Consider the following 23,348-nt stretch of genomic DNA (forward strand, 5'->3'; position numbering starts at 1 on the left):
AAAGCAAGGTGAAGCAAGAGGAAATGAGTTCAGACAGCTAACCCCTGAATGATCCAAAGGAGCCATCCATAGAAAACTGGATAAATCGTGTGCCAGGCAGAGGGTACAGTAGGTGCAAGCGCCTGAGGAGGGTCAGGTGTATGAGATTGGTGGGAGGATGGAAGGGGATGAGTTCATCCAGGTAGGTGGGGGCCTAGTGAGGGAGAGCCTTAGAGGTCAGGTAAGAAATTTGGGTTTTATTCTAATTCTAAATAGAAGCTGTTTTAGGATTTTAGACAGGGAGATGATGGTCTGCTTTATACTTTCCTTTGACTGCTGTCAGGAGTCTAGATAACAAGGAGAGGGATTTGTGGGGCGGGGGTGGTTGTTGCTGTACCCTGGGGGAGAGACAGTGGAGTCTGGAGTAGGGTGGGAGCGGTGGAAATGCGGGATTGGCCTTGAGACATATTTTAGAGATAGGGCCAGAAGAACATGCTGGTGGATTAGCTATGGGGTAGGGTGAGGAAATGATGGCTATCAAGGATAATTCTTAAGTGTTTGGCCCAGTTGGGCAGTGACGTCATTTGCTGAGATGGGAAAGACCCAATTCGGGAGGAATAGGTTTGGCCAGGGAAATCAGGAGTTGGCTTTGGACGGGTTCAGTCTGAGAATCCTGTTAGTCATCCTTATGGAGGTGTCAGGTATACTGCTGGCTATGGGTCTGTAGCCAGCTTTTTGTAACTTTTCAGAACTTTGATTATGATAGCAAGGCCAAGTGAGGATGATCCCTCAGCTCCATCCCCTTCCAAATGTGTGATTGTTTTTCCTTCCCACTCTCCCTCAATGCTGAGAATCTGTCTCTCCCATCCCCCTCCTTCTATTTATTCCCTCCCTTCTCTTAGCCCTATTTTGGAAAACTCAAATCAGGGATTTTTACTGTTGGCTTTGAGGATTAGAATGAAAACACAGACAACCAAGAAAAACTCCTCCCAGGAGAGGCTGTGTTTACTGCACATTTGGTACAGGAACCCACAATAGGAATAGTGCTATACTGTGAATTGCTCACCCAGGTATCCTCGCGGTCCAGGACCATGGAGTTCTCTCCTCTTATCAACATGGCAGCACCTCTCTTGGTTTGTCCTCTGTGTCATGTTTGTCCCTCTGAGACCCTTCATGCAGAGCCAAAGGTTTACCTACTAGAGAAGAGCTGAAATGTTTTCTTTCTTATTCAAACACTGATTGCAGTCGTGGTTTGTGGAGGGATTATAACTATGATGCTTGCTGTCATCCAGCAATCTTCTTTAAAACTTGTCTTTCCCACTGTGCCTCTAAGAGGGGCCACCTGGAAGCCTTGCGTGAGCCGTGACCCAGGTGGGCATCCCTAACTGTAGTGCCTGACCTCTGAGGGAGTGTGCCAAGGTACACATGGGCCCTGCTCCAGAGCCCTGAGCTAGAGCAGGGTCTCACAGGCCTTTGGGGCTCAGTTTCTACTGGGATGGGCGAGGCTCTGGCCCTGGCCAGGAGGGTGGAGTGGACAGGAGTGACAGTGCGTGTTAATTAGCACTGTGCAGAGCTGTCACCAGGAAGCCAGAAGCCACATGGTCCCAACCTGGTTTGGGGTTGGTACAACAAATTCAAACCAGCTGGCTTTTGTTTGGAAATGCCCCGGGAGGGTCCTGGTCCTTTCTGGACAACAAAAGGGCTGGCGTTTCCTTACCCTGAGCCCTGTATTAAACACCAAGAGGTTCTATAAACACTACAGCACGTGCTGTGACAGATCTGGCTTCAGAGGCACACATATCCTCTCTCATTTGTTGGCAAGTAGGAGCTGGCATCAACTTAGTTATAAAAGTCCTTATTTAGAGGCATGGGGAGGAAACATGAATCTGTGTCCATCCAGTGTCCCCCTGCTAAAAATGCTTCCATGACTACTTGCCTGGAGGATAAAGTCTAAACTCCTTCCCAAGATCTTATGTGATAGTCCCTGTGCTAATTCCTCTGATCTTATAGCACCCTACTTCTACTCGCTCTCCCCCAGCTTTTTACTCCAGCCATTCTGAGTTTTTTTCAGTTCCTAGAATGGGTCTAACTCTGACCTTGGGCCTTTACTTACATTCCTTGCTTTGCCAGACATAGTCTTTAACCCCCTTCCTCTAGCTAACTGGTCCTCATCCTTCAGGGTTCAGCTGTACTGACCCTTCTTCAGGGTAGCCAAGTGATTGGCTGTCCATGCTGTGTGTTTCTCTATAATGTTGACTGTGCTATTTTGTAGTTGTCAGCTTACTCAGACCTCCCAGGCCTCCAGAAAGCAAGGGTCATGCTCATCTAGTTAACTCCTGCTCCTCCAGTGGTAGGCACCAAGAAAGCCTTCCATAAATGTTTGAATGAAGGGCCCCCTCCTGGGGATCCAGACCTGTGCTCAGTTCAGCCCTTCTCTTCTAACATCTCCTAACTCCCAGCAAAGCCAACAGGACCCCAAGCTGAAGAGGAGCATAGCAGTACCTGAACTCGAGATCAAAATGACCTCTCCACCCACAAGATGATAGCATGTTTAGAACTTTTTATGTTACTGAGAAACCATGTCTACCCAGCATATTCAAAAGGCAGGTCTGGTAACTACATGAGGGTTTGAGCTGGAATTTCAGCCTTAAACACACAAAGAGCAAAATTCTGTAGAAGCAAAAGGCATAGATTAAGATACTCAAGCCTGGTTTCACCTTCTGTATTTGCCACTTGATACCATGAGAACACGGCCGAAACACATATGCTTGGTCTGCCTCAGTCATCTTATCTGTAAAGTGGGCAAGTTATCCCCACTTCATCATGTTGTCAGGAATAAATGAGGCAAAGCTTATCAGGTGTTTAGCAAATTTTGTTCCCCTTATTAAGCACTCAAAATTAATTATAGGGGGGAGGGATAAATTGGGAGATTGGGGTTGACATATACACACAACTATATATAAAATAGCACAGGGAACTCTACTCAATATTCTGTAATGACCTATATGGGAAAATAATCTAAAAAAGAGTGGATATATGTATATGTATAACTGATTGACTTTGCTGTACACCTGAAACTAGCACAACATTGTAAATCAACTATACACCAATAAAAATTTTTTAAAAAAGAAAAAATTATTATAACTATTGTAGTTATAAAAATAGGACAGCCTTTAAATTTTTTGCTGTTTAGTTCTCCCATTGGAAATAAATACACTAAAATGAAAAAAAAGGGGGGGTTACAAAATGGCATGTAGAGAGGACTCCCATATCTACCAGAGAAGGTTTATATGTATATGTATAGAAAACATCTGGGGAGGCATTCTCCAAAGGATTAACAGGGGCTTCTTCTGGGAGGTGGGTTTGTGGTTGATCTTCATTTTATTCTTTTTGCTTGACTCTGTTTTCTAACATGAACACATTGCTCATTAAGTGTGTGATGGTAGAGAGGAGACATAATGTTTAAAAAGGAAAAGGGAAGAAAGAAATTAGCTAGAGGCTAAGAAGGCATAGCGTAGGTCTGCTCCCCATTTGTAATTGTTCCTGTCTTTACTTAATGCAGTTCTCCCTTGGCAGGATTTTTCACCCAGATCTCCACCTTGGCTGATGTGCAGGAAAATGTCATGGAATACCTCCATGTACTCAGCCGGCCCAAAGTCATCGACCAGGAGCACGACGTGGTGTGGACTGAAGCGTACATCGACAGCACTGTGAGTCCCCAGGGCCCCAGGGGAGAGCCTGAGGGTTCCTCCTACCATGGGAGAGTTTCCCTGGGTTTATTCCAGAAGATGGTGGTTGTAGCATTCCTTCTCAGTAACGGGGTTCACTGACATCTTCCATATTTGTATGGTTTGCGTTGGTCTCTTAGCAAGCAAGGTTGGCGACAGCTCCTAATATCAGAGAATGTAACAGGTTCTTCTGGAAGGTGTCTCGTCAGCACAGAAAACTCACTTTTGGTTTCTGTCTTCTCTACCTTTTTTTCCTTCTCACAAGTGTACAAATTCTGTCAGTGTGGCAATGATGACAGGTGTGTTAGATTCGGTCCTTGCCATCATCGGAGAGGCCCAATCCTGGGGATGAATCTTGGGGCTCAACCTGGGAAGGTGGGACCACCTTCAGTTCTGACAGTGAATTGGAGCCACTGTAGAGGCCACAGCTGCCTTTTCTTCCCTTGAACAAGTGAGAAAATGCTCCAGTGGCGGTTATATAGGCACTGATTGTTGTTGCAGCTCTGGCCAGGGGCTCATTCTAAAGCCAAATTCCAAGGAAAAATTATCCTGGTGCCGAATTAGCTTAAAAGGAGGAGTGTTGCCAATCGTCAAATAATGGCTCAATGGCCAGGTTTCTTGTGTAATTGCTGGGTGATTTTTCATAATGATAATGAATCTGATGGGAGTGGCATTTTTCATTTATTGATTGTAAATGTTCTCAGAGGGCCCCTCTCCCATCATTTGTGTCGGGATTAACATCACATTAATTGCTGTAACCCAGACCAACCGTCCTCCAGAGTGATCTCAATGGCTGCCATGGGCCAACTTTTCTCTCCATGAGCTCTCTCATTCCTGCTGCTCTTCTGGCAGCTGCAGGCAGATACAGGGCAGGAGCAGCATGTGGGAACCCATCTTGGGGGACAGCAAAGCAGCCTGCACCCCCCACACACAGCCTTAAAGTACACAGTGGGACCATGGAAATACAAACTGGTCAGGAAGGGGTAGCTCGTCCCCAGGAGAAATCACCCTGAGTGGAGATGGGTGTTAAGCTGAAGAACCATCTCTGGTTGCCAGGGAGACGTTGGGCTTTTATCACGTTCAGAGTCTGACCCAGATTGGTTTAGAATCATGGAAGTGAAATAACTAAGCCACCCCATTTGTGTCGGCACCATACTAACTGTAATAACAGAGCAACAAAAGTGATGGTTTCATCTCTTCCTCATATGTGTGATTGACTAAGGCCGGGGAAGAGGAGAGGAGGAGGGCAGCCAGCCAGGAACGGACTGATCCAGACACCCAGTGGTTCTGTGTACAAACCCTGAACAGCCAGTTGGGTCTGTCATCTTATTTGTTTCATCAGTGTAAAAAATATAAAACAGCGTCTCTATGGGACTAGCACCTGGATAAACAGACAGATCAGTAGAGTAGAAGGTCTAAAAAAAAAGACCCACCTACATATGGAAATTTAGTTTGTGATAAAGGTGGCATCTCAAATCAGTAGGGCTAGGACGGGCTTTGTAATAAATGCTTTTGGGAAAACTAGATAGCTATTTAGAAAAAGATAAAATTAGTTATTTTCTTCACATCACACCGGAGAAAAATATCCAAGGGGATCAGAGACCTAAACTGTAAAAAATGAAACCATATAAGCACTAGAACAAAATCTAGTGAATTCTTCTATAACCTGAGTCCAGAGAATGGCTTTCTAACAATGACTCCAAAATCCAGATGCAATATAAATAAAAATAGGTTTGACTACTTAAAATATAAACAAAACAAAACCCAACTTTTATAAGTAAAAAAATCAAGCACAGTCAAAAAGAAGCAAACTCAAAAAGCAAATGGTAAAATAGGAGAAAATATGCAACATATAGCACACATAAAGAACTAATAATCCTAATATACAAAGAACTTTCAAAAATTAAGGGGGAAACCCCAAAATTCCTATAGAAAAAAATGAGCAAAAGACATGAGCAGACAATTCACACAAAAATAATAAAAATGGCTTTTAAACATTTGAAATATGTACAACTTCATACATTGTAAGAAAAATGCAAATTAAAGTATGGTTTGAGATACCATTTCTCTCACCTATTAGAGCGGCAGAAATGAAAAGCTTAACTTTGTTGGTGAGGCTGTGGGAAAGGGACACTTGTACATGCTTGTGGGAAGACAGAATGGGATATAGGAAGGGGAAATGTGCATTTACCCTTTGACCCAGAAATTCTACTTCTAGGAATTAACCCTGAAGATAAACCTCCAAAAATCCAAAAATACATACGCACAAGTTTGTTCACTGCAGAATTGCTTGTCATTTCAAAATATTGAAAGGTACCTAAATCCCCAACCATAAGAGATCAATTGGATAAACTGTGGTACATGGATGTAATGGAGTCTTAATGTTAAAAACAAACAAACAAACAAAAAGCCTGGAATATTTTGTGCCAGACAGTAACGAAGCACTCAAAACCACAAGGTCACGTCAAAAGGCCCAAGAATCAACGTGAAGGGGCTCTCACTGATCAACTCTGGGACAATTTGAGCCTCAAAATTAAATAGAAGAGTAATGGACTATAACTTGAATAAAACAAATCAATGTGTTCTAAATAAGTAAACAAATCTCAAACAGATGGACTAAATAGATGATGAAATGGATGGGAAGGAGTGCAGTGTGCAGCGGGCAATGGGATGCTGCCTGGTGGGTGTGGAGGGAGGGAGTCATGAGATGGAAAATCACCAGTGGGCAACCATTTTAGTAAAGATTGATTAGGGTGAAGGTCATCCATGGATGCTAAATCTAGGGGGGAATTTTGATGATGAACAGGATATTTTCATGGTCTCAAAGTGCTTCCCTAGAGATTTTTGACTAGTTAGGAGGAAAAAATTTAAAAAACAGTATATATCCAGTGGGAGAATCCAAAAAAATCTTGAGCGGGCCTTCAAAATTAGTCTCACTAATGAGAAGAAGACGGACATTGTGTGCCTTTGGTGAAGGACACATCATACGTTTAGAGTGTCCTGGCTGGGGTTACATAACCTGAAAATCATGGGGAAGAAGAGAATAAAGCTTTGTATCAATGTAACATCTTGCTTTAGATAATGCTAATCATTTAAATAAATTGTTCTAGATTTGCTAACCACATACATACATATTTACACACACATATATGCGTTTATATATGGGTGGCAGTTACAAGAGAGGGAAAGCCCATTGCTACTGCAGCTTTTCCACTAAAGAACTGACAGCAATAGTGAAGAAAATGGTCTGAAAGCAGCTCTGGGCAAATGGTGCAGAGGAATTGTCTTTGAAGTGTAGTGCTTCATCTTAAACATTTACATGAAATTTTCATTCTGTGCCATAATCATCTTTACTTACTTTAAAATAAAGTAACGCTTTAAGTGGCTCATTATTAATTAAAATGGTAGATCAAGATGACAGAGCTAATTTATTCTACCTCTTCAAGAACCTTTTGATGCACATAAAACTAAACCCCCAGAATATGTTTGTCCCTGAAATGATAGCTCAGCACTGCCTCTGTGTTGTATCTTTGCAAATAGCCCTGATAAATAAATCCCCTAGTAGAATGCTCTGAGGGTTCTTTCTCATCTTGGTGGTGCTGAGAAACCTGTTGGGTTAGGAAGGACATTGGGGATTCCATCTTCCTCTTTCATAGGGCTGTTAGGTGAGGAGAAGGCAGCTACTGCTCCAACAGGTGCCTCACTGGCCAGGAAGCAGCACCCCTTCAAACTCGTCATCTGGGCCTGTATCTACCAGAGCAAGGGCAAAAGCCCCCTGTTATTTATATGGAAACAAAATTGGAATCATTTGCTAAACTCATCTGCAGAGTCTAAATTCTAAGATGAGGCCACCAACTTTAGAACCACCCAGAAGATGAAGAAGGTATGGGAATCAGCAATTGCAAGTTCATGACCATCCTGACACATCCAGGACAGTCCAAACCCAGGATTGCCCTAATGTGTCCCACCCTGCAATAATTAAAGAGACCAAACTCAGGAACACTTGGCACTGGGAATGGTGACCCCATTTTAATAATATCCTGGTAGGGTTGGCAGCTGTAGAATTTTTTTGATATTTGAACATATTTATAATCTACCTTAGCAACTTCTTTAGAGTCTTTCCAAGGCATTTATTTACATAGTTGCAGAAGTAACAACTTCCTTTTTATATTCATAATTTACAGATTTAAATAATGTTTAATTAATTTATACCATTATGGTAAAATTACAACTGCTGTTCATCATAACATTTCTGCTGACCAGTGATTTCTCCAGGAGCCTGGTTCTCCTTGTGACATTGTAGTCTGAATGTGCCTTTGATTCCTTTAGGACTTGTGACCCTACTGATTTATATCATTTCTACCAAATACTATGGAAGTAGGTACTAGTTGATTATCTAGTAAATTTGGACACTTGATCCCACAAGTTTGCTTAATATGTTCCTAAAAGTCTTTTTCCTTAGTTATCTGGTGGTAAATGCAAAAGGAATTCCTATTTGCTTGACTCATCAGTTATTGTGGTTGAAAACCCAGCAGCAACAAATATAATAATATAATTGATTTAATACTTAAGTGAATAGCTTGTAATGACCTAAGAGTATAGTACATTCCCTCTTTATTAATTATACATTAATTCATACAGTTCTGGGTCTGGACAAGATCAAGATAAAAGTTTGTGAACAGAAGCTGAATTAGGATTTTTGCACGTGAGAGTCCAGGGTTGTGTTTAATCCAGCCTGATCTAGAATCAAGACAGACATCCTCCCTGACTATTACTTTCAGGGTCTATCCTCCCTGACTATTACTACCAGTCTGATTAAATATTCTGTTTCCTGCCTGGCTGTTCTATTCAATTTGCTCTCCTGGTGAATCCCAAATAAATGAATTAATGTTAACAGCATTAATTATGTTTAATCTAATAAGATTTTATGTATTAATTGACAAAACAGTGAACACCAGAATTCTGAAATTCATGGGCTTCTCATCTGAATACAAGTTGTGCTGCACAGTCATTATCTCTTAGGTGCAGAGCAAAAAATCATTAACAATGGAATTTGTTCTATTTTGTAAGCAAATGACTTATGTTTTCCAGTTGGGTCCTAATCATCTTGGGAATGCTACCCAACTTGGTATGCAGAATAGAGCATGCATCAGACTGTGGAAGCATCAGCATCCCTGATCAACCCCTCCAGGGGAGTTTGCACAGGCCACAGTGACACATAGAAGGGAAGCAAAGAAATCTTTTAGAAACAGTGGGAATGTGACCATTTAAAATAATGAGAATTCATTACCAAGCTCCCCTGCCCCTCCCCTCTGCTGGTAATACAATTCAGTACGAAATTTGTAGGAACTTTCAAACTAATTTAGTTGCATTTGCAAATTGGACGTGTATCCCTCCTCCTCACCCCCCACTAAGTCCAACTCGGAGAAAATGCTTTGCATATGATAAATTGCACATTTGTTTTGGTTTCCCATCTCAGAATGGCACCTAGGCCATTTAGGAGTCATTTGGGTGATTGCTTTAGGCTACAACATCTTACTGCCTAGAAGCAATTACTCAGGGGGTTGAAGCCATCATAAGGAAGCTGTTGGGGCTTGGAAGCTGAATTTACAATATTTTCCCCAAGACACCACTGCATATCAAAGAAGTTCAAATCGTCAAAACAAAAAGACACTCTTAAAGAGAAACATAAACCATCCTGCTGGGTTGTGGAACAGAGAATGCCATCTGCATTACATGGCATGGAGGAAACTGATTATGTTGGGACCTCTATTTCATAGCAGATGGGTTCATTAAACTTAATAGCCTCCAGAGCCTTTAGAAACCGTGTTAAGAACATGCGGAGCATGCTGTGACACTTCACTTCTGGCCCTGCAGTCATTATAACTCTGGCATAGACCATAAATATTACAGTACTTTATTTCCATTGAAACAGATTACTATTATAATTATTTTTTTGCCAGGAGATGGTGGTGTCAAAAATTGCTGCATTCTTGATTTCAGGTGCTATTTCTATTCATCCAAATATTTTCCTCTTCCATTTGATTCTAGATTTCAGTATTAAATAGGATTTTTTTCTTTTTAGCGCAACCATTTTTTTTTCTACTTTGAGTTGGTGTTACAAAACTATGAATCAAAGGTATAAAATTATTTTCTTTAGGAGAGTTGAGATGTTCTAACACCCTGTATCGATGACTGTCACTAGTAGAAAAGTTTAGGGCTGAAAATGAAAAAAATTTTTTTAGATTTCAGGTGGGGTTTTTTTTAGATTTTTAGATTTATTGTTTCTGCTATTATGGTATAGTAATTTTCAACTATCTATAATAAAAGGACAGCTTCTAGAAATAGATAAGCCCTTAACAAATAAAATCACTAAACCTGAATAATAATTTAGCATGATAGATTGTTCAGCAGTCTTTGTTTACAAGTGACAGTATCCAACTCAAAGTAACAAAGGTCAGAAAGGGAATTTGTTGACCTGCAAGCAAGATATCTGTGTAGTTCTCTCTTGAGGCATGACTAGATTTAGGGATCAATCCCATTTATTTTGACTTGTTCCTTGATTCTTATATGCTTATTCCCAGCAGACTGTCTCTACTGAGTGGCAAAGATGGTCTCTACCATCCACTAACTTTCATTATCTTTATAGCCCTTTCCCTTCCAGCATCTGTGTCAAGTCTATGATAGGCTGTTTGAGTCACAATCCCATACTGAGAGGTGAGATGGAGCTGCTAACTGATGGTCTGAATCTCACAGAGTGGGGAAGAAACCAGTCCCAAAGGGAACTGATACTGGAAGGACTGAGAAGTAACAGAGTCCTGCATACAACTTGTTTGTAGAAGCCAAAACTAATCCATGCCCAAGATCGTGTTTCCCCTCGGTATGGTATTCATTATGGTACCATGCTTTTAGGCACTGGAACTTTTTATCTAGTCAAATGTTTCCATGGACCGTTGATGAAACAAACATATAGAAGCAGAGTACTCTTGTAGACATTGGGGGATGGAGGCATGGAACCCTGGTTGCTTGGCCACCTCCTGAATGCCTAGGGAAGCTCAGAAGCACTTTTTTGCTCCTCCCTGACCCTGCAAAGCCTAAGTAGTATACGGAGTAATTGTTGAGTCAATGTCTGAGAATGGCAAAATGGGATTCTCTGCTGTGGATTATGTACTGTGCCTTTACAACAAGATACTGGGTTGGGTTCGGTTAGGAAAGATTGGGAGGTTGTGTCTGTGGTTGTATTAGAAAACCAAATTGTCTGTGCTTTTTCTCCTCAAATGCCTGCTGTATTTTTCATATTTTCTGGAGACCAGTTCTCCTGTCAATCCTCATTCGTGGGTGAAACATGGTCTCCTCCAAGTCCTACTTTACATATGTCCCAGTTCAAACCCAACAGAGAACAACTCAGTGTTTGTGTATCTGAGTTCGTTTCTGAGCAAAGTACATAACTTTCTAGTCCATGGTTCCTCTGAGGTCAGATGTCTACCTGTTATCCAATCAGCCAGGGCTGGGGAAAGGGCATGTGATAGAAACAGGTCAGCCAAGGCTGTGAATAGCAGATTCTGTAAGAAAGAGGTGTGGGTAGGAGGAAATGACTGGAGTCTCAAGGAGTTGGCATTTCTAGATTTCTGTCTTTCCATCTAAGGCGTCTGTAAGTTGCATCCCCAGCTGGGCTCTAATACTAACTCTTGGGAGCATGTCTTCTTTCCTCTTTTATTCCTAGGCTCATGGCTTCCTTTTAGCCCAAGTTGCCCAAACAAGTGTCCTCCAGTCCTCTCCTTGCCTCCCAAATCTTTGACCCTGCCCTTCCTCCACCCACCATCTTGCTATGTGGGTGGTAGGAAGCCCTCTCCCTTGTGCCTTCTGAGAGCTAAGGGAGGTACTTTGGCCACCACAACCCAATCTGTACTGCTTTTTTCCCCCTTCATGGCCCAGATATTTAGGCAACTTAGATTCTCAAAGCTGATTCTCATGCTTTGACATGGTTTAAACTAAAATGAACACATTCCTCTTATTACCAGCATGAAGAACAATTAAAATAATCCCAGAGAATCAGCCTGTGGTTTGATACCAGCTGCCAGTTTCTCCTGCTGTGCACAGGATTTTCCCCCTGTAAAAGATTTAATTCTTTCACTCTTAAAACTTAAGGTTTGTTGTGCCAAATATAAATGTACTGTCTATGAGGCCATGCCTCAAAGATACTGTAGATAAGGGTATCTCAACGGACTTGGGCTCTTAAACTGCTGCTATTGAACAGTGGCAGACAACCACTCTTTTGCTTCCTCTTGCCATTAAAAATTATTCCTTCATGGCCTTTCAAACCTGCTTGTGAGTGATATGGCAACGGGGGGCTCCTTCAATCTTATTCTGCTGATGATACGCACTCCCGTTAGATGTCCAGACCAAGCATGAGGCTCTGTGCCAGTTCCTCAGGGGAAATTCTCTCTTATTCTGAACAAAGAAAGGAAAAGCAAAGACAATAGTTTATTCAGGCAAAAGGAACATGTTTTCAAATCAATTTCTAATATGTTTAATCAAAAAATCTGGAACATCACCATCTTTGCTGGTGGATGGAAACAACTGTGAAGCACTCTTATAATTGATTTCTCTTCTGAAGTGATCAAATTAAAGGTGGCCTGAGATGAAGCAAAGCTGAGTACTCATCCCACAGTCTCTTTCTCTCCCACGGTTAAGGAGCATATGTTTCCATGGGAAGGATCCTTCCTTTGAGAAGGACAGGATTCAAATGCCCTGCTTGTTCATCAGTTGACCTCTCGTGGTGTTCCAATGGGAGAGATCAGTGGGCAGGACTGTCCTCACACCTTACCCACTATTAAAATACAAAGGAACTTTTAAAAAAGGTTTGGGCACTGTCAGAATTATATTTGGCTATGGGTATATAATGAATATTCAGGAAGTCCTTAAAAATAATCCCTTATACTTGTTTTTCATTTACTGGCTTTCAATGTGCTTTCCTGTATGTTGCCTCCAAGTGTCTTATCAACAGAGCCCCGCCATCGCCGACCTCTCTCCCTCCCTCTCAAAACATCAGCCATGCTCATCGCCTTTTTGTTGCTTGAACACCCCCAAACTTTCTCCCTCCTCTGGGCTTTTGAACAATCTTCTTCTGAACTGGAAAGACTGCCCTCCCATTCTGCTCCTTTACAGGGGGGAGAATTATTCGCATTTGCTATGTCTCAGCTAAAATGTCACCCTTCACATGCCTATTGACTTTCTATTTCAGATCCCTATTTCCTTCATAGAAAGTATGATCATTTATAATTATTATAATTATTTCAATTAAGTACTTAGATATTTTTTCCCTCTTTAAAAATCTTTTTTTTTTTCGGGGGTGGGGTGGGGTGGGTTTTGTCCCAATGATAATGTAAGGAACAGGGCAAAGTCTGTCTTGTATCCCTACAGTCTAGCACTCTGCCTGGCACACAGTACCACACACTCAATATTAGCTCAGGGAGGAAGCTAAGTGGTTTGTTTTTAGTCATATCACCAATCTTTTTTTACTACTCACTGGAGTTTGTTTCTCCCATTCTGCACTACATGTCTCCTTAAAAAGTACAATGAGATGCCAAGAATTAGGGAAGAAATAATAAAGAATATTGACTGCAAAGTAGATGGTGGTACCAAGGTAGAGTTTAAAATATTGTTCCCGAAATGCAACTGTCATATTTGTCTTTCCTTTTGAATACCTAGCTGAATGATCAAGTTTAGGTCTGAAGCAACTGGTTTTTCTGAATGCCAATTTCAACTACTCAGTGGCAGTCACTGATTTCAGATGGAAGAACAGGGAACTTCAGGGAGTGAACCAGATTTCTGCAGTGCTCCCTTTTTATGCATGTTGTTAAAAGCGATATGTTGGGGAAAGGGCTGATTGTTTGAGGCATATTGTTTATACTACATTACTTAGGTCTGATGGAAAAGTTCCTAACGGTGGTTTTCTTGCTAAAGATATGGTTTATGGATGAAAGTGGAATGTGATTTTTTTGGTAGGGCATCATAATAATTTAGGTGGACTCCAAGGAAACTTGATATTGGGAGAGGTCGGGAAAAATATTCACGTCCATGGAAATTCTTTAGCATTAGCACTCAATTCTCCATCAAAATATAAATGCTGTCTGCTTTAAATTACTGTCCTGATTCAGGCCAAGTTAATTACTCTGGCCCAGACTGGAAAGGAAAATTCCCAGAAAGTCTGATATGATAGAATGGTAGTGTGTTTTCTGAAGATGCTGAGAAATGCTTAATGAATTAGTGTTTCAATATAACTTTTGCAACAGAATACTAAGGGAATGAGAGGGGGAAAAAAATCATAGATTTTTGGCAGCTGTTCACCATCATAGCACTTGACAATCTGCTTCTTATTTAGTTTTCTGTTACGTGAAAGCATGGAATTCTCAAGTTAAGAAATATTGATCACTGCATGACAATACGTATGTAAAAAACGGTATTGTGTTGAAAAAGCTCTCCTTTTAAAGTGAGATTACTGATTCTATTTTGTTATTAAAATGTGTGGGTCATTTTACTTCAAAAATAATGTTGTTTTCTTAAACATAAGTTATTTAAAGGTTAAAATAATCTTAATTTTAATTATTAATATTATTAAGAACAGATTTTTCAACCAAGTATAACCGAATGCAAACAAGAACAAACTTGGAAAAGAAAATTGGTGGCTGGGAATGCAGAAATGTGTTGAGGGTTGTATCTTGGCCACAATATATAGGTCCACAGCAGCCCTTTGCTGTATTGGCAGAACCATTCATTTTTGAAGGTCTGTTGATTTCCCCAGACTTTATGGAATCTAGACCAAGTTTGTCAATTCCCCATTTTTCTTGCCATGATAAGCCAACCTAGGGGCTGTATTAGGAGCACTCAGAGTGTATGGACTTTATGGACCTTGTTGGGGAGGGATAAATTTTCCTTATTTAGGTTCTTCTGGCTGGTCTAAGAATTAAATTGACATGAGACAGATTAACAGGAGAAAATCAAACAAAAGTTTAATAACAGGGATACATAGGAGAGGAAAACTGAATAACTTACCAAAATGGCCGAAATCCTCACCTTAAATATCATCTTCAGCTAAAGACAAAAGAGGATGTTGGGGGTAGTGGTTTGGGATTTCAAAGGGGAGGAAAGCAAGTGACATGGAGATGGAAAAACAAACAAATGTTAAGTGTTAGCTGGGCCACGCAGAGACAATGGGACACAGAATAGACTGATCTCTTAAGAGTTTCCCTTTCCACACCTAGTCCATATCTTTTTGCAAGTATCTCCAATGATAGCTCTCTTCTGGGAACAGGTCCTCTATCTAAATTCTTTTAGGCAGTTAGGGCAAAAGTCAAAGTTTCTTTCTGAGTCATTTGGGGCTTGAGGTTTTTCAGCTCAAAATAATCCACATGCCAAAGAGACATTTTAGCATGGCAAGCTTTGCCCCCCTACACCCTCTTATTCAGCTGTATTGCTCCTTCTCTGTAGTTGTCAGCAAATAGGATAATCTACTCTGACCATATTTGTTCTAGGGATACCTGTGGAACCAGATGTTTGGTTACCTAGTTCATTGACTAGACACCTACTAAGCTGAGGGTCAGTCCCTATACTGGGCACTAGGGTGTCACAGCTTTCATTTTTAGGAAATATGGTTTAAGTCCCTTCAGCAAACAATCCAAGCCAATTAGGTAATTTAAAATTATTAGATTATTTTTGGTAGTGATTGGCAGCCTCCAACATTTAGGGGCAAGGTCTATCAGTCCTTTAACTCACAATTTACCAGGCTATGGTGAAAACAAGTCTCAGACAAATTCTGCCATCCATGGGAACATTTATTGGAAGCATGCACAAAAGACAACCAACTTCTGAAAGTTCAAGCCCCAGCTCTCTATCCTTTTAGGTGGTCTGATGGCATCTTGCATCAGAACAAATGCATTATTTGCTGGAGTCAGTTTAACATTCTATTTGGAGTCAGGTGACCAAGAAGCAGGAGTCAGCAATTGGAGGCAAGACTGTTTAACAATCAGGCCTGGGGCACTATTCCTAAAGACAGAGGCCGCTGAGCTTGCAAAGCCTTTATGTAGGTTCATGCAGAGAAAGGTGGGGCCTCTGCAGTCTGTGGAACCAATCCACAAAGAATGGATACCTCCAATTTACCAGTGAAAATCATTTCTAATGCCCATTATGGTAATTGACAAAACCTCTGGTGTTAGAGAGAAATAACTGTAGCATATGTTGCCTTTTGCTTAAATACTAGCTGGAATATGTATTCCTGATTAGGGCAGTTGACTACCTCTGAGATATAGATTGCAATGAGCATACATATTTATATCACACCATCTATGATGAAGTATTCTACAGTAAGTTATACACCACATAACAATTGTATATTATATACAATCAGCATTTCTTCTTGTGAAATGGGAATAATAATGGTGCTGATCTCATAGGGTGAAGATTAAAAATGATAAGACTGCTTAGTACCATGTCAGGCACATAGCAAGTATTCCATAAATGCTCATCATTATTATCTAGAAATTCCAAATAACATTATTTATTGTTCCATACATAGAGTCTTATGGAATGAACTCTGCCTTAGTTTTATTTTAGACTTGCCAAATTCTGGCATTCTCCAAAAGAAAGGGGGACACAGTTAGTCATGCATTTATTTCCCTTCCCAGCAGAAGGGCATCCCTGAGTTGCCTTTGCTCTTTGCAGCCACATGCCTACTCTAAGTGGTGTGTCCAGCTTGTCCTGCCTGGAAGCTCCATTCCATGCTTGGGAATGAGAGAGAAAAAAAAAATAAAGTGGTCTACATGCCATTGCCCCTCATTGTCTCAGAAGTCTTTATGACTGTGTCATTTAGAAACAACTAGAGTAAGAAGTAATTACAGTGCCAGAATCTCATGCTATGGCCGGCAGGTATGAATCAAGAAGCTTAGGAGGAAAAGCTGAGCTGAGAAAACTAATGGTGATCTTCAGAAGCATCCTTCCCAACAGTGCAGTTAGCTAGGCCTCATTTGAGCAGCACAGTAAGAATAACCGGAATGCTAGAGTCATGGGTTTAGGGCAGTTAAAATGCATCCCAGACCCTGTACTAAGTGCTTTTGCATCCCTGTCAGGTGGGCCTTATCTCCATTCTCCAAATGAGGAAGCCTAGGCTTAGGGAGATTGAGGAATGTGCCCAAGGAGATGGGATAATTAGTGGAACAAATACGATTCAACCCTAGGTTGCCTGCTTGGGTGTGAGGCCTGTTCTCTCCCATGGGGCGTGGGAGGGTGTCTTACATTTATGTATGTGCTGTCATGAGGAGCTAGCCCCGCTGGCTACATTACAGATGCCAAAGTCTTTAAAATGCCTAATGTGAGATTAGAAATGTCCTTCCCATTCCCACAAGCCTGAGTTACATTGCTTCTACTGAATTTTGAAAAACTCACAGAACTGCTTTGGGATATGAAGACAGGGAGCCTGACTTATCCTGAATTAGGTTCCGCATAGCATTGGCAACCCAAGATAGGAAACTTTAAATTTTGTAACATGCATCTCTCACATGGAGAGTTCTCTGTGCTGTATTAAATGACAGAAGGAAAACTCAGCTCATCACACTTGTAAAAGAAACCGCAGCATTCCTGGGTTTAAATCTGGAGTCATAACAATTCTATCTGATGGGCTTTTAAATATCCTGGAATTTGCATTTTGAATGTGTTATACATCACAAAAGGATTTTGATGGTGTTATCACAGCAAACACTGTAATCACATCCTGTAATTTATGTAATGCCAACTGCTGTCACTATGTAAAAAATCATGATATGCTATTCCTGATCTATATAGCTTCTCTCCTGAAGGAAATTGAGGGTCCTGAATCAGACTCCTTGAGGCATTATTAATGACTTTGAATGGAAAGTCTGGCCACCTTGATGGGTAGTCAGGCAAGCCAAGCAGTGAGTTAATAAGTAGATCAAAACTTCAGATACAAAATTGAGCTAGACAAGGTGTCCTGAAGGCAGGCCATAACAGGGTGTTTGAACCTTGGGATTTAGGAAGCTGAGCAATCTAGGAGACCCTACATTGCCCAGAGCAACAGGATCTGTGGTTCATGCTGGAGGCCTTCCAGGAGGCTAATTAACCTTGGGGCTAAGAGTTTGTCTCTCTCAGACCTTGCCTCTGGTCTGAATCTTTGCTCACAGACTGCTTTGGATGGGGCCAGGAGGTGAAGCAGTGACCTCATCAGGCATTTCTTTTCTGAACTCTGCTTTTTCTAACTCCCTCAAATCAACTTTAAGTTAGTTTTCTTTTTTAAGACAAGATGACCACATTTAACCTCTTCCCTCCATGCCCATCACTGCCAAATGTTCCCCTCCAAATCAGAACTCCTCAGGAAAGATTTGGGACCATTAGGAAATGAAAGAGAGGCCCCAGGGCAGAGCCTGGGATTTAAGAGTACGGAACAAAATTGTTCTGTATAAGAAAATGGGACAAATGAAAAAGCAGACGTGCTTCCTGAGAGAAGAGGGAGGACAGCAGCCTTAGCAAGAGGGTAGGGGCCTGACCTCAGAAGTGCAAAGGAATTTAAGGTCTTTTCAAGGGCAGGGATAACTCGTATTTAATTTTATGTTATTTTCTCTGCTGCAGTGTAACGGCCCATGTTTTACCAAAAGTCCATTATATGTTCTCAGGCCTCAGAGAAATTTTGAAGGGAAACTGTGGGAATTTTTCAGTTTTCTATATCTGTATACTTCCAGGAGGGGAATGAAGGGTTGTGCACGTAGGATGGTGAGGTAGTCCACAAATAGAACGAATCCAGCGGGAGCAGGAGCCTGGGTGGCTGGAATCCAGAAGCACTATCTTTCCCTAGGACTCCAGCAGCACCAAACAGCTTCCCTCAATATGAGATGGTTCTGGGTCAGGTGTATCTAAGTCCCACTGTTAGAGTATCTTGGCTGAAATGTATGTTTCTACCAGAAGTTCAGTAGGTTACAAAATGTAGAGAAAGGGTCAGGAGATATTACTTTCAGTTTTCTATCTCGTACCATGTTATATAACATCTGCTCCTCAGTTTCTCCAACTGAGAAATGGGGAGATTGTTTGAAATCAGGACATCTCAAAATCTGACATCCAGCTATGTGTGAATTTCAAGCAGTCTGAGATCCCTCCCACCAAAACCTGTCCACAAACATGTATGATTTCTCCATCATTTCCCCACAGTGTTAAGAACCACTGGACTAGATCTCTAAGGCTTATTAGTTTAGCTATATAGGCCTGTTTTTGTCTTGTTTTGTTGTAAGTTGTTTCACGTTATCTACTTAAATGGCAAGTAAAACACATTAATCATTTGCTGTAGGAATGTGCAGAAGCCAGCAAGCCCAAATGCAGATCCTGCATTGCATGTCTTATTATACAGTGATGTCATTGACAGGAGATAGGCCCACTGAAGACAGCCCTGGTTGATACCAAAGAACAGTGGCCCAGAATATCCAGTGAACCCTGTGTTCCTTATTCTTGGCAAGTGAGGCAAACACCTGTGTCACTGGGTTTGAGATACAAGTCCTTTTGATTCTGCTCCCAAAGTATATCTCAAATCTTCTCCCTTCTCGCCATTTGTAATGTGCCATCCACCCCTACCCTGACTAGACCATGCCTGTAGACTCCTAATTGGTCCTCTGGTTTCACTCGTATACTTCTGGGTTTCTCCCTGTCTTTCTTTCAGTTCCTTGGAGGTGAGCACCCAGCCAACATCTGCCATTGGGGCCCTCACTTGTTTCCTGGCTGACTCTTATTTAATCTTTGGGTCTTAAATTACAAACCCCTTCCATGACTTCCCAAATAGAAAGGGACCACCCACTACTCTCTCGTAGAATCGGTTCTTGTGCTAGATAGCACTTAGCCAGCTTATTGTTGCATATTGCTTGGGCTAATTTTAAGATTATGTCTCTCTGGCTTACTCTAACTTATACATGGTAGTGACTTTTATTTATTTTATTTTTTTGCCATTGTATTCACCATATCCAACACAGTACCAGACAAATAGTAGGATGGGTAAATTAATGGTATATTGGAAAGGAAACTTATTCCTCTGCCCTCTTAAGTTTAATGATATAGGCCCTGCAAATTAAACTGACAAAAAATGAACTAACAGGAAAAAAGGTTTATTATGTGTGCATATGGAGGTCTTCATAGAAAAGAAGTAAAGAATCAAAGAGGCAGTTAGATCTGGGTATGGGAGAATCAGATGGGATTTGTATATACCATTTTAACAAAGAGAGATAAATCTGTGGAGAAGTGACAAGACAAAGGAAAATGTGTTTGGGCTTCTAGGGGTGGTAAAGTATGGGAAGGTAAAAATACAGGGGAAAACTAATGGAATGGAAGGGTTACTTTAGTAAGGTTTACTTTGCAGACTCAATCTCATGAAGTCTCTGAGGTGATAAGAGCATTTACCATGATTAAGAGTTGTTTTCCTATTCCTGGTATGGGAGAGGGAATGGGGGGACACGTCCACAAAAGGAAATTTATACCCTGCCTTTAGACAGAAAGAGGGAAGGTACAGAGCTTTTCCTGAATCTCATCTGCTGTTTCTTAATTGCCTTCAGCTCAAGATAATCCATATGCCAAAGCGTCATATTCCAGGGTGGTATACTCTGATCCCCTTGATAAAATAGGTTAAATAGTCTCCACTTGAAGGAATGTGATTTGATTCTTGTTGTAGTTAAATCTATTTGCCTAATACTTATTCATTCTTAAAGTCTCTTTTTAAGTACTGCCTCCTCTGGGGACTCGCTCCTGCTCTGAGTTCATGGCCTAGTTATACAGTATGGTTATCTTTAGTTTATTCCTATGTCTCCCCAATTTGTAGCATCCCAGCACAGAGTAATAATTAAATCTCTTACGTCTACCACTCTTCCCTGGCCTAAGGGCTGATGCTTAATAGATATTTAGTAGGTAAATAAAAAGCAAAGAACTACATTCTTTGTTCTGATAGGTTTAAAAGTAAAAAAATTATAATGATTTTATCACTTAATTATAACCCAGTGGATAAACAGTTTGCAATTTCACATCCATCTGATCTATGCATGGTTTAAAAAAAGCGCAACTGGGCCTCCCTGGTGGCGCAGTGGTTGAGAGTCCGCCTGCCGATGCAGGGGATACGGGTTCGTGCCCCGGTCTGGGAGGATCCCATATGCCGCGGAGCGGCTGGGCCCGTGAGCCATGGCCGCTGGGCCTGCGCGTCCGGAGCCTGCGCTCCGCAACGGGAGGGGCCACAGCAGTGAGAGGCCCGCATACCGCAAAAAAAAAAAAAAAAAAAAAAAAGCGCAACTGATTGATTTTATATACGAGATATTGAAACTGGGGACAATGTGGTGATACGTCAATGAGCCTGTATATTCTTTATCTTTGCATGTGACCTGCATACCCAGTACTCATGAATGTTCATTGTGTGATTGAGTTCATAAATATATGACTTAAACTTGCTTTTATGATATAGATTTTCAAATTTTCTAATATGGAGCTGTAGAAGCCATTGTTATTTGAAAGGACTCTATGGGTTTTATTCCTTGCCTGCTTATTCAGGAAGGTCCCATCTCCACTCAAGTACTCAGTGTCTAAGTATGAGGGAACATCTGTCAGGGGGCCCAGATACCTCACTGCCCTCAAGACTCCTGATGTCTCTGTAGTGGCTGCCTTACTCTTAGTATCCACTGGGGAGTCAGGTGTGTCTCAAAAACAAAGCACTTGAAATTCCCCAAATGAGAAGGAATGGGAAACCTGGGGTTACCGAGGAACTGACCTTTGTCCTTCTCAACACTGTGCTGTCAGTAACCACTCCAAAGAATTCCTGAGGCTCTTGACAACTGAATGGAAATTGGGGAAAAAAAATCACTGAATTTTGAGTTTGAAGACTGAGGGTTAAGTTTTTGCTCTGCTCTTCATTGGCCATGTGCCCTTATGTAAATCACTTCCCTTTTCTGAGCTTCAGTTTCCTATAACCATATATGGTGACTGATATTAACCAGATTTATTGTGGTGATCATTTCACAATGTATACAAATATCAAAGCACAGATTGCTGGGACCTATCACTAAAATTTCTGATTCAGTAGATGTGAGGTGGGGCTCAGAATTTGCATTTCTAACACATCTAATATTTCTCACAGGTGATGCTGGTAGTGCTGGTCTGGGGACCACATTTTGAAAACCACTGTTAGATTAAAAAGACCTATGAAGTGCCATGAAAAATGACCCAAGCTGATATACTGTGATGTTTTAGTATATCAGGGATAACAGAGAAAGTCCTAAAAGTAGGGGTGGTGGGAAGTGAATTCAAAATGTTGGGAATCAAAATAGCATGAGACTTCTCAACTCCAAAATCAGAATCAGGCATTCTTTCTCAGGAAGCTACTGGAGGATGTTCTTCATCCAAACAAGGAAGTAAACCGAGGAAGAGGAAGACATTGGGTCCTTCCCTGTCCATTTTGCAGAGATTCTAGCCCTTCGTCCTGGCATGCCTTGGTGACTCCCGGCCAGTGTCTTCCAATGGGAGAAGTGTGAGGACCCTGCCTGGGTGCAGGGAGGCCTGGAGGTAAGAAGCATGAGTGCTCAGCATGGGCCAGGCACACAGTAGGCACTGGAGGGTAAAAGTCCTCCTACATCACTCCCAGAATGAAGCTAGCCTCCACGAGGTCTGGGGAGAAGACACCAGAATCTGCTTCACTGGAAAGCCTCTAGGTTGCCAGCCTGGGTCAGGGGCATCCTGCTGCCCCACCCCCATCACACCACGTGAGATACTTGTTTTAAAAAATAACAACATCTGTCCTTCAGTAGAATATAATATTTTAAAATAAAACCAGTGACTTATTTGATGGGTAAGAGACTTGCCTTGTGCCTGAACCCCCTTGGGTTGCTCTCTATGTAAGCATTGAGTGGTGTGATGGAATTCCTTTATGATAACCAAGTGGAGATTTCTGACGCTGTAAAGTTATCATCATATGCTTGATTCTGAATAAAGTTTGTGAGTATACCTAAGGCCTGAGTTCTCCTGGATCTGGGTGCACTGCCGTATTCAGGAATAGGCTGGGAAAATCCATGTGGCTATGGCCAAAATCAAACTGTTTTGCCAAGCATGCTTTCTCCCCTCTTAATTGAGAAACCTATTGTTATTTGGATGAAAATTTAATCTGTGCCTCTGATTCATTTACTCATTGCTCATTAACTTGCTATTTAGTTCTAGCTACATGAGCTGTTAGAGCTTTCTCTAAAGCTCCTCTAAACCAAAAGTGGGTTATGGCCACCTTCAGTGAGGCCAATTTGAGTCAGAACTAAAGTGAGCCCTAGCTGGGGCTTGAGGGTTCCATTAGGCTGAGAAAGTGAAGGCACAAAGACTGTGTCAGGCACCATGGCCTGTTGCTCTGCATTTTGAGATCTACCCCCTTTGTTCTCCCAAATCATTGCAAAATGGAGTTTTTGGAGAAAGAATCAAAGTTCTTATATGCAGTTGGCCCTCATCTTTGAACTCTGCATCCATGGATTCAACCAACCTCGAATTGAAAATATTGGAAAAAAATTTTTTCCAGAAAGTTTCAAAAAGCAAAACTTGAATTTACTGTGCCAGCACCTCTTTATATAGCATTTACATGTGTAT

General features: G+C 41.4%; 1 protein-coding gene across 1 annotated transcript in view; it reads left to right on the forward strand.

The window, feature by feature from the left end:
* CACNA2D3 (calcium voltage-gated channel auxiliary subunit alpha2delta 3) overlaps positions 1-23,348 on the forward strand; it is a 794,881-nt gene that overhangs the window by 518,298 nt on the left and 253,235 nt on the right. Inside the window, exon 13 of the mRNA XM_060109938.1 lies at positions 3,556-3,689. Within this exon, the coding sequence (XP_059965921.1) occupies positions 3,556-3,689 (134 nt within the window). The remainder of the gene's footprint in view (positions 1-3,555; positions 3,690-23,348) is intronic.

This window comes from Mesoplodon densirostris, chromosome 10 (genome assembly GCF_025265405.1).
Source record: "Mesoplodon densirostris isolate mMesDen1 chromosome 10, mMesDen1 primary haplotype, whole genome shotgun sequence".
Taxonomy (NCBI): domain Eukaryota; kingdom Metazoa; phylum Chordata; class Mammalia; order Artiodactyla; family Ziphiidae; genus Mesoplodon; species Mesoplodon densirostris.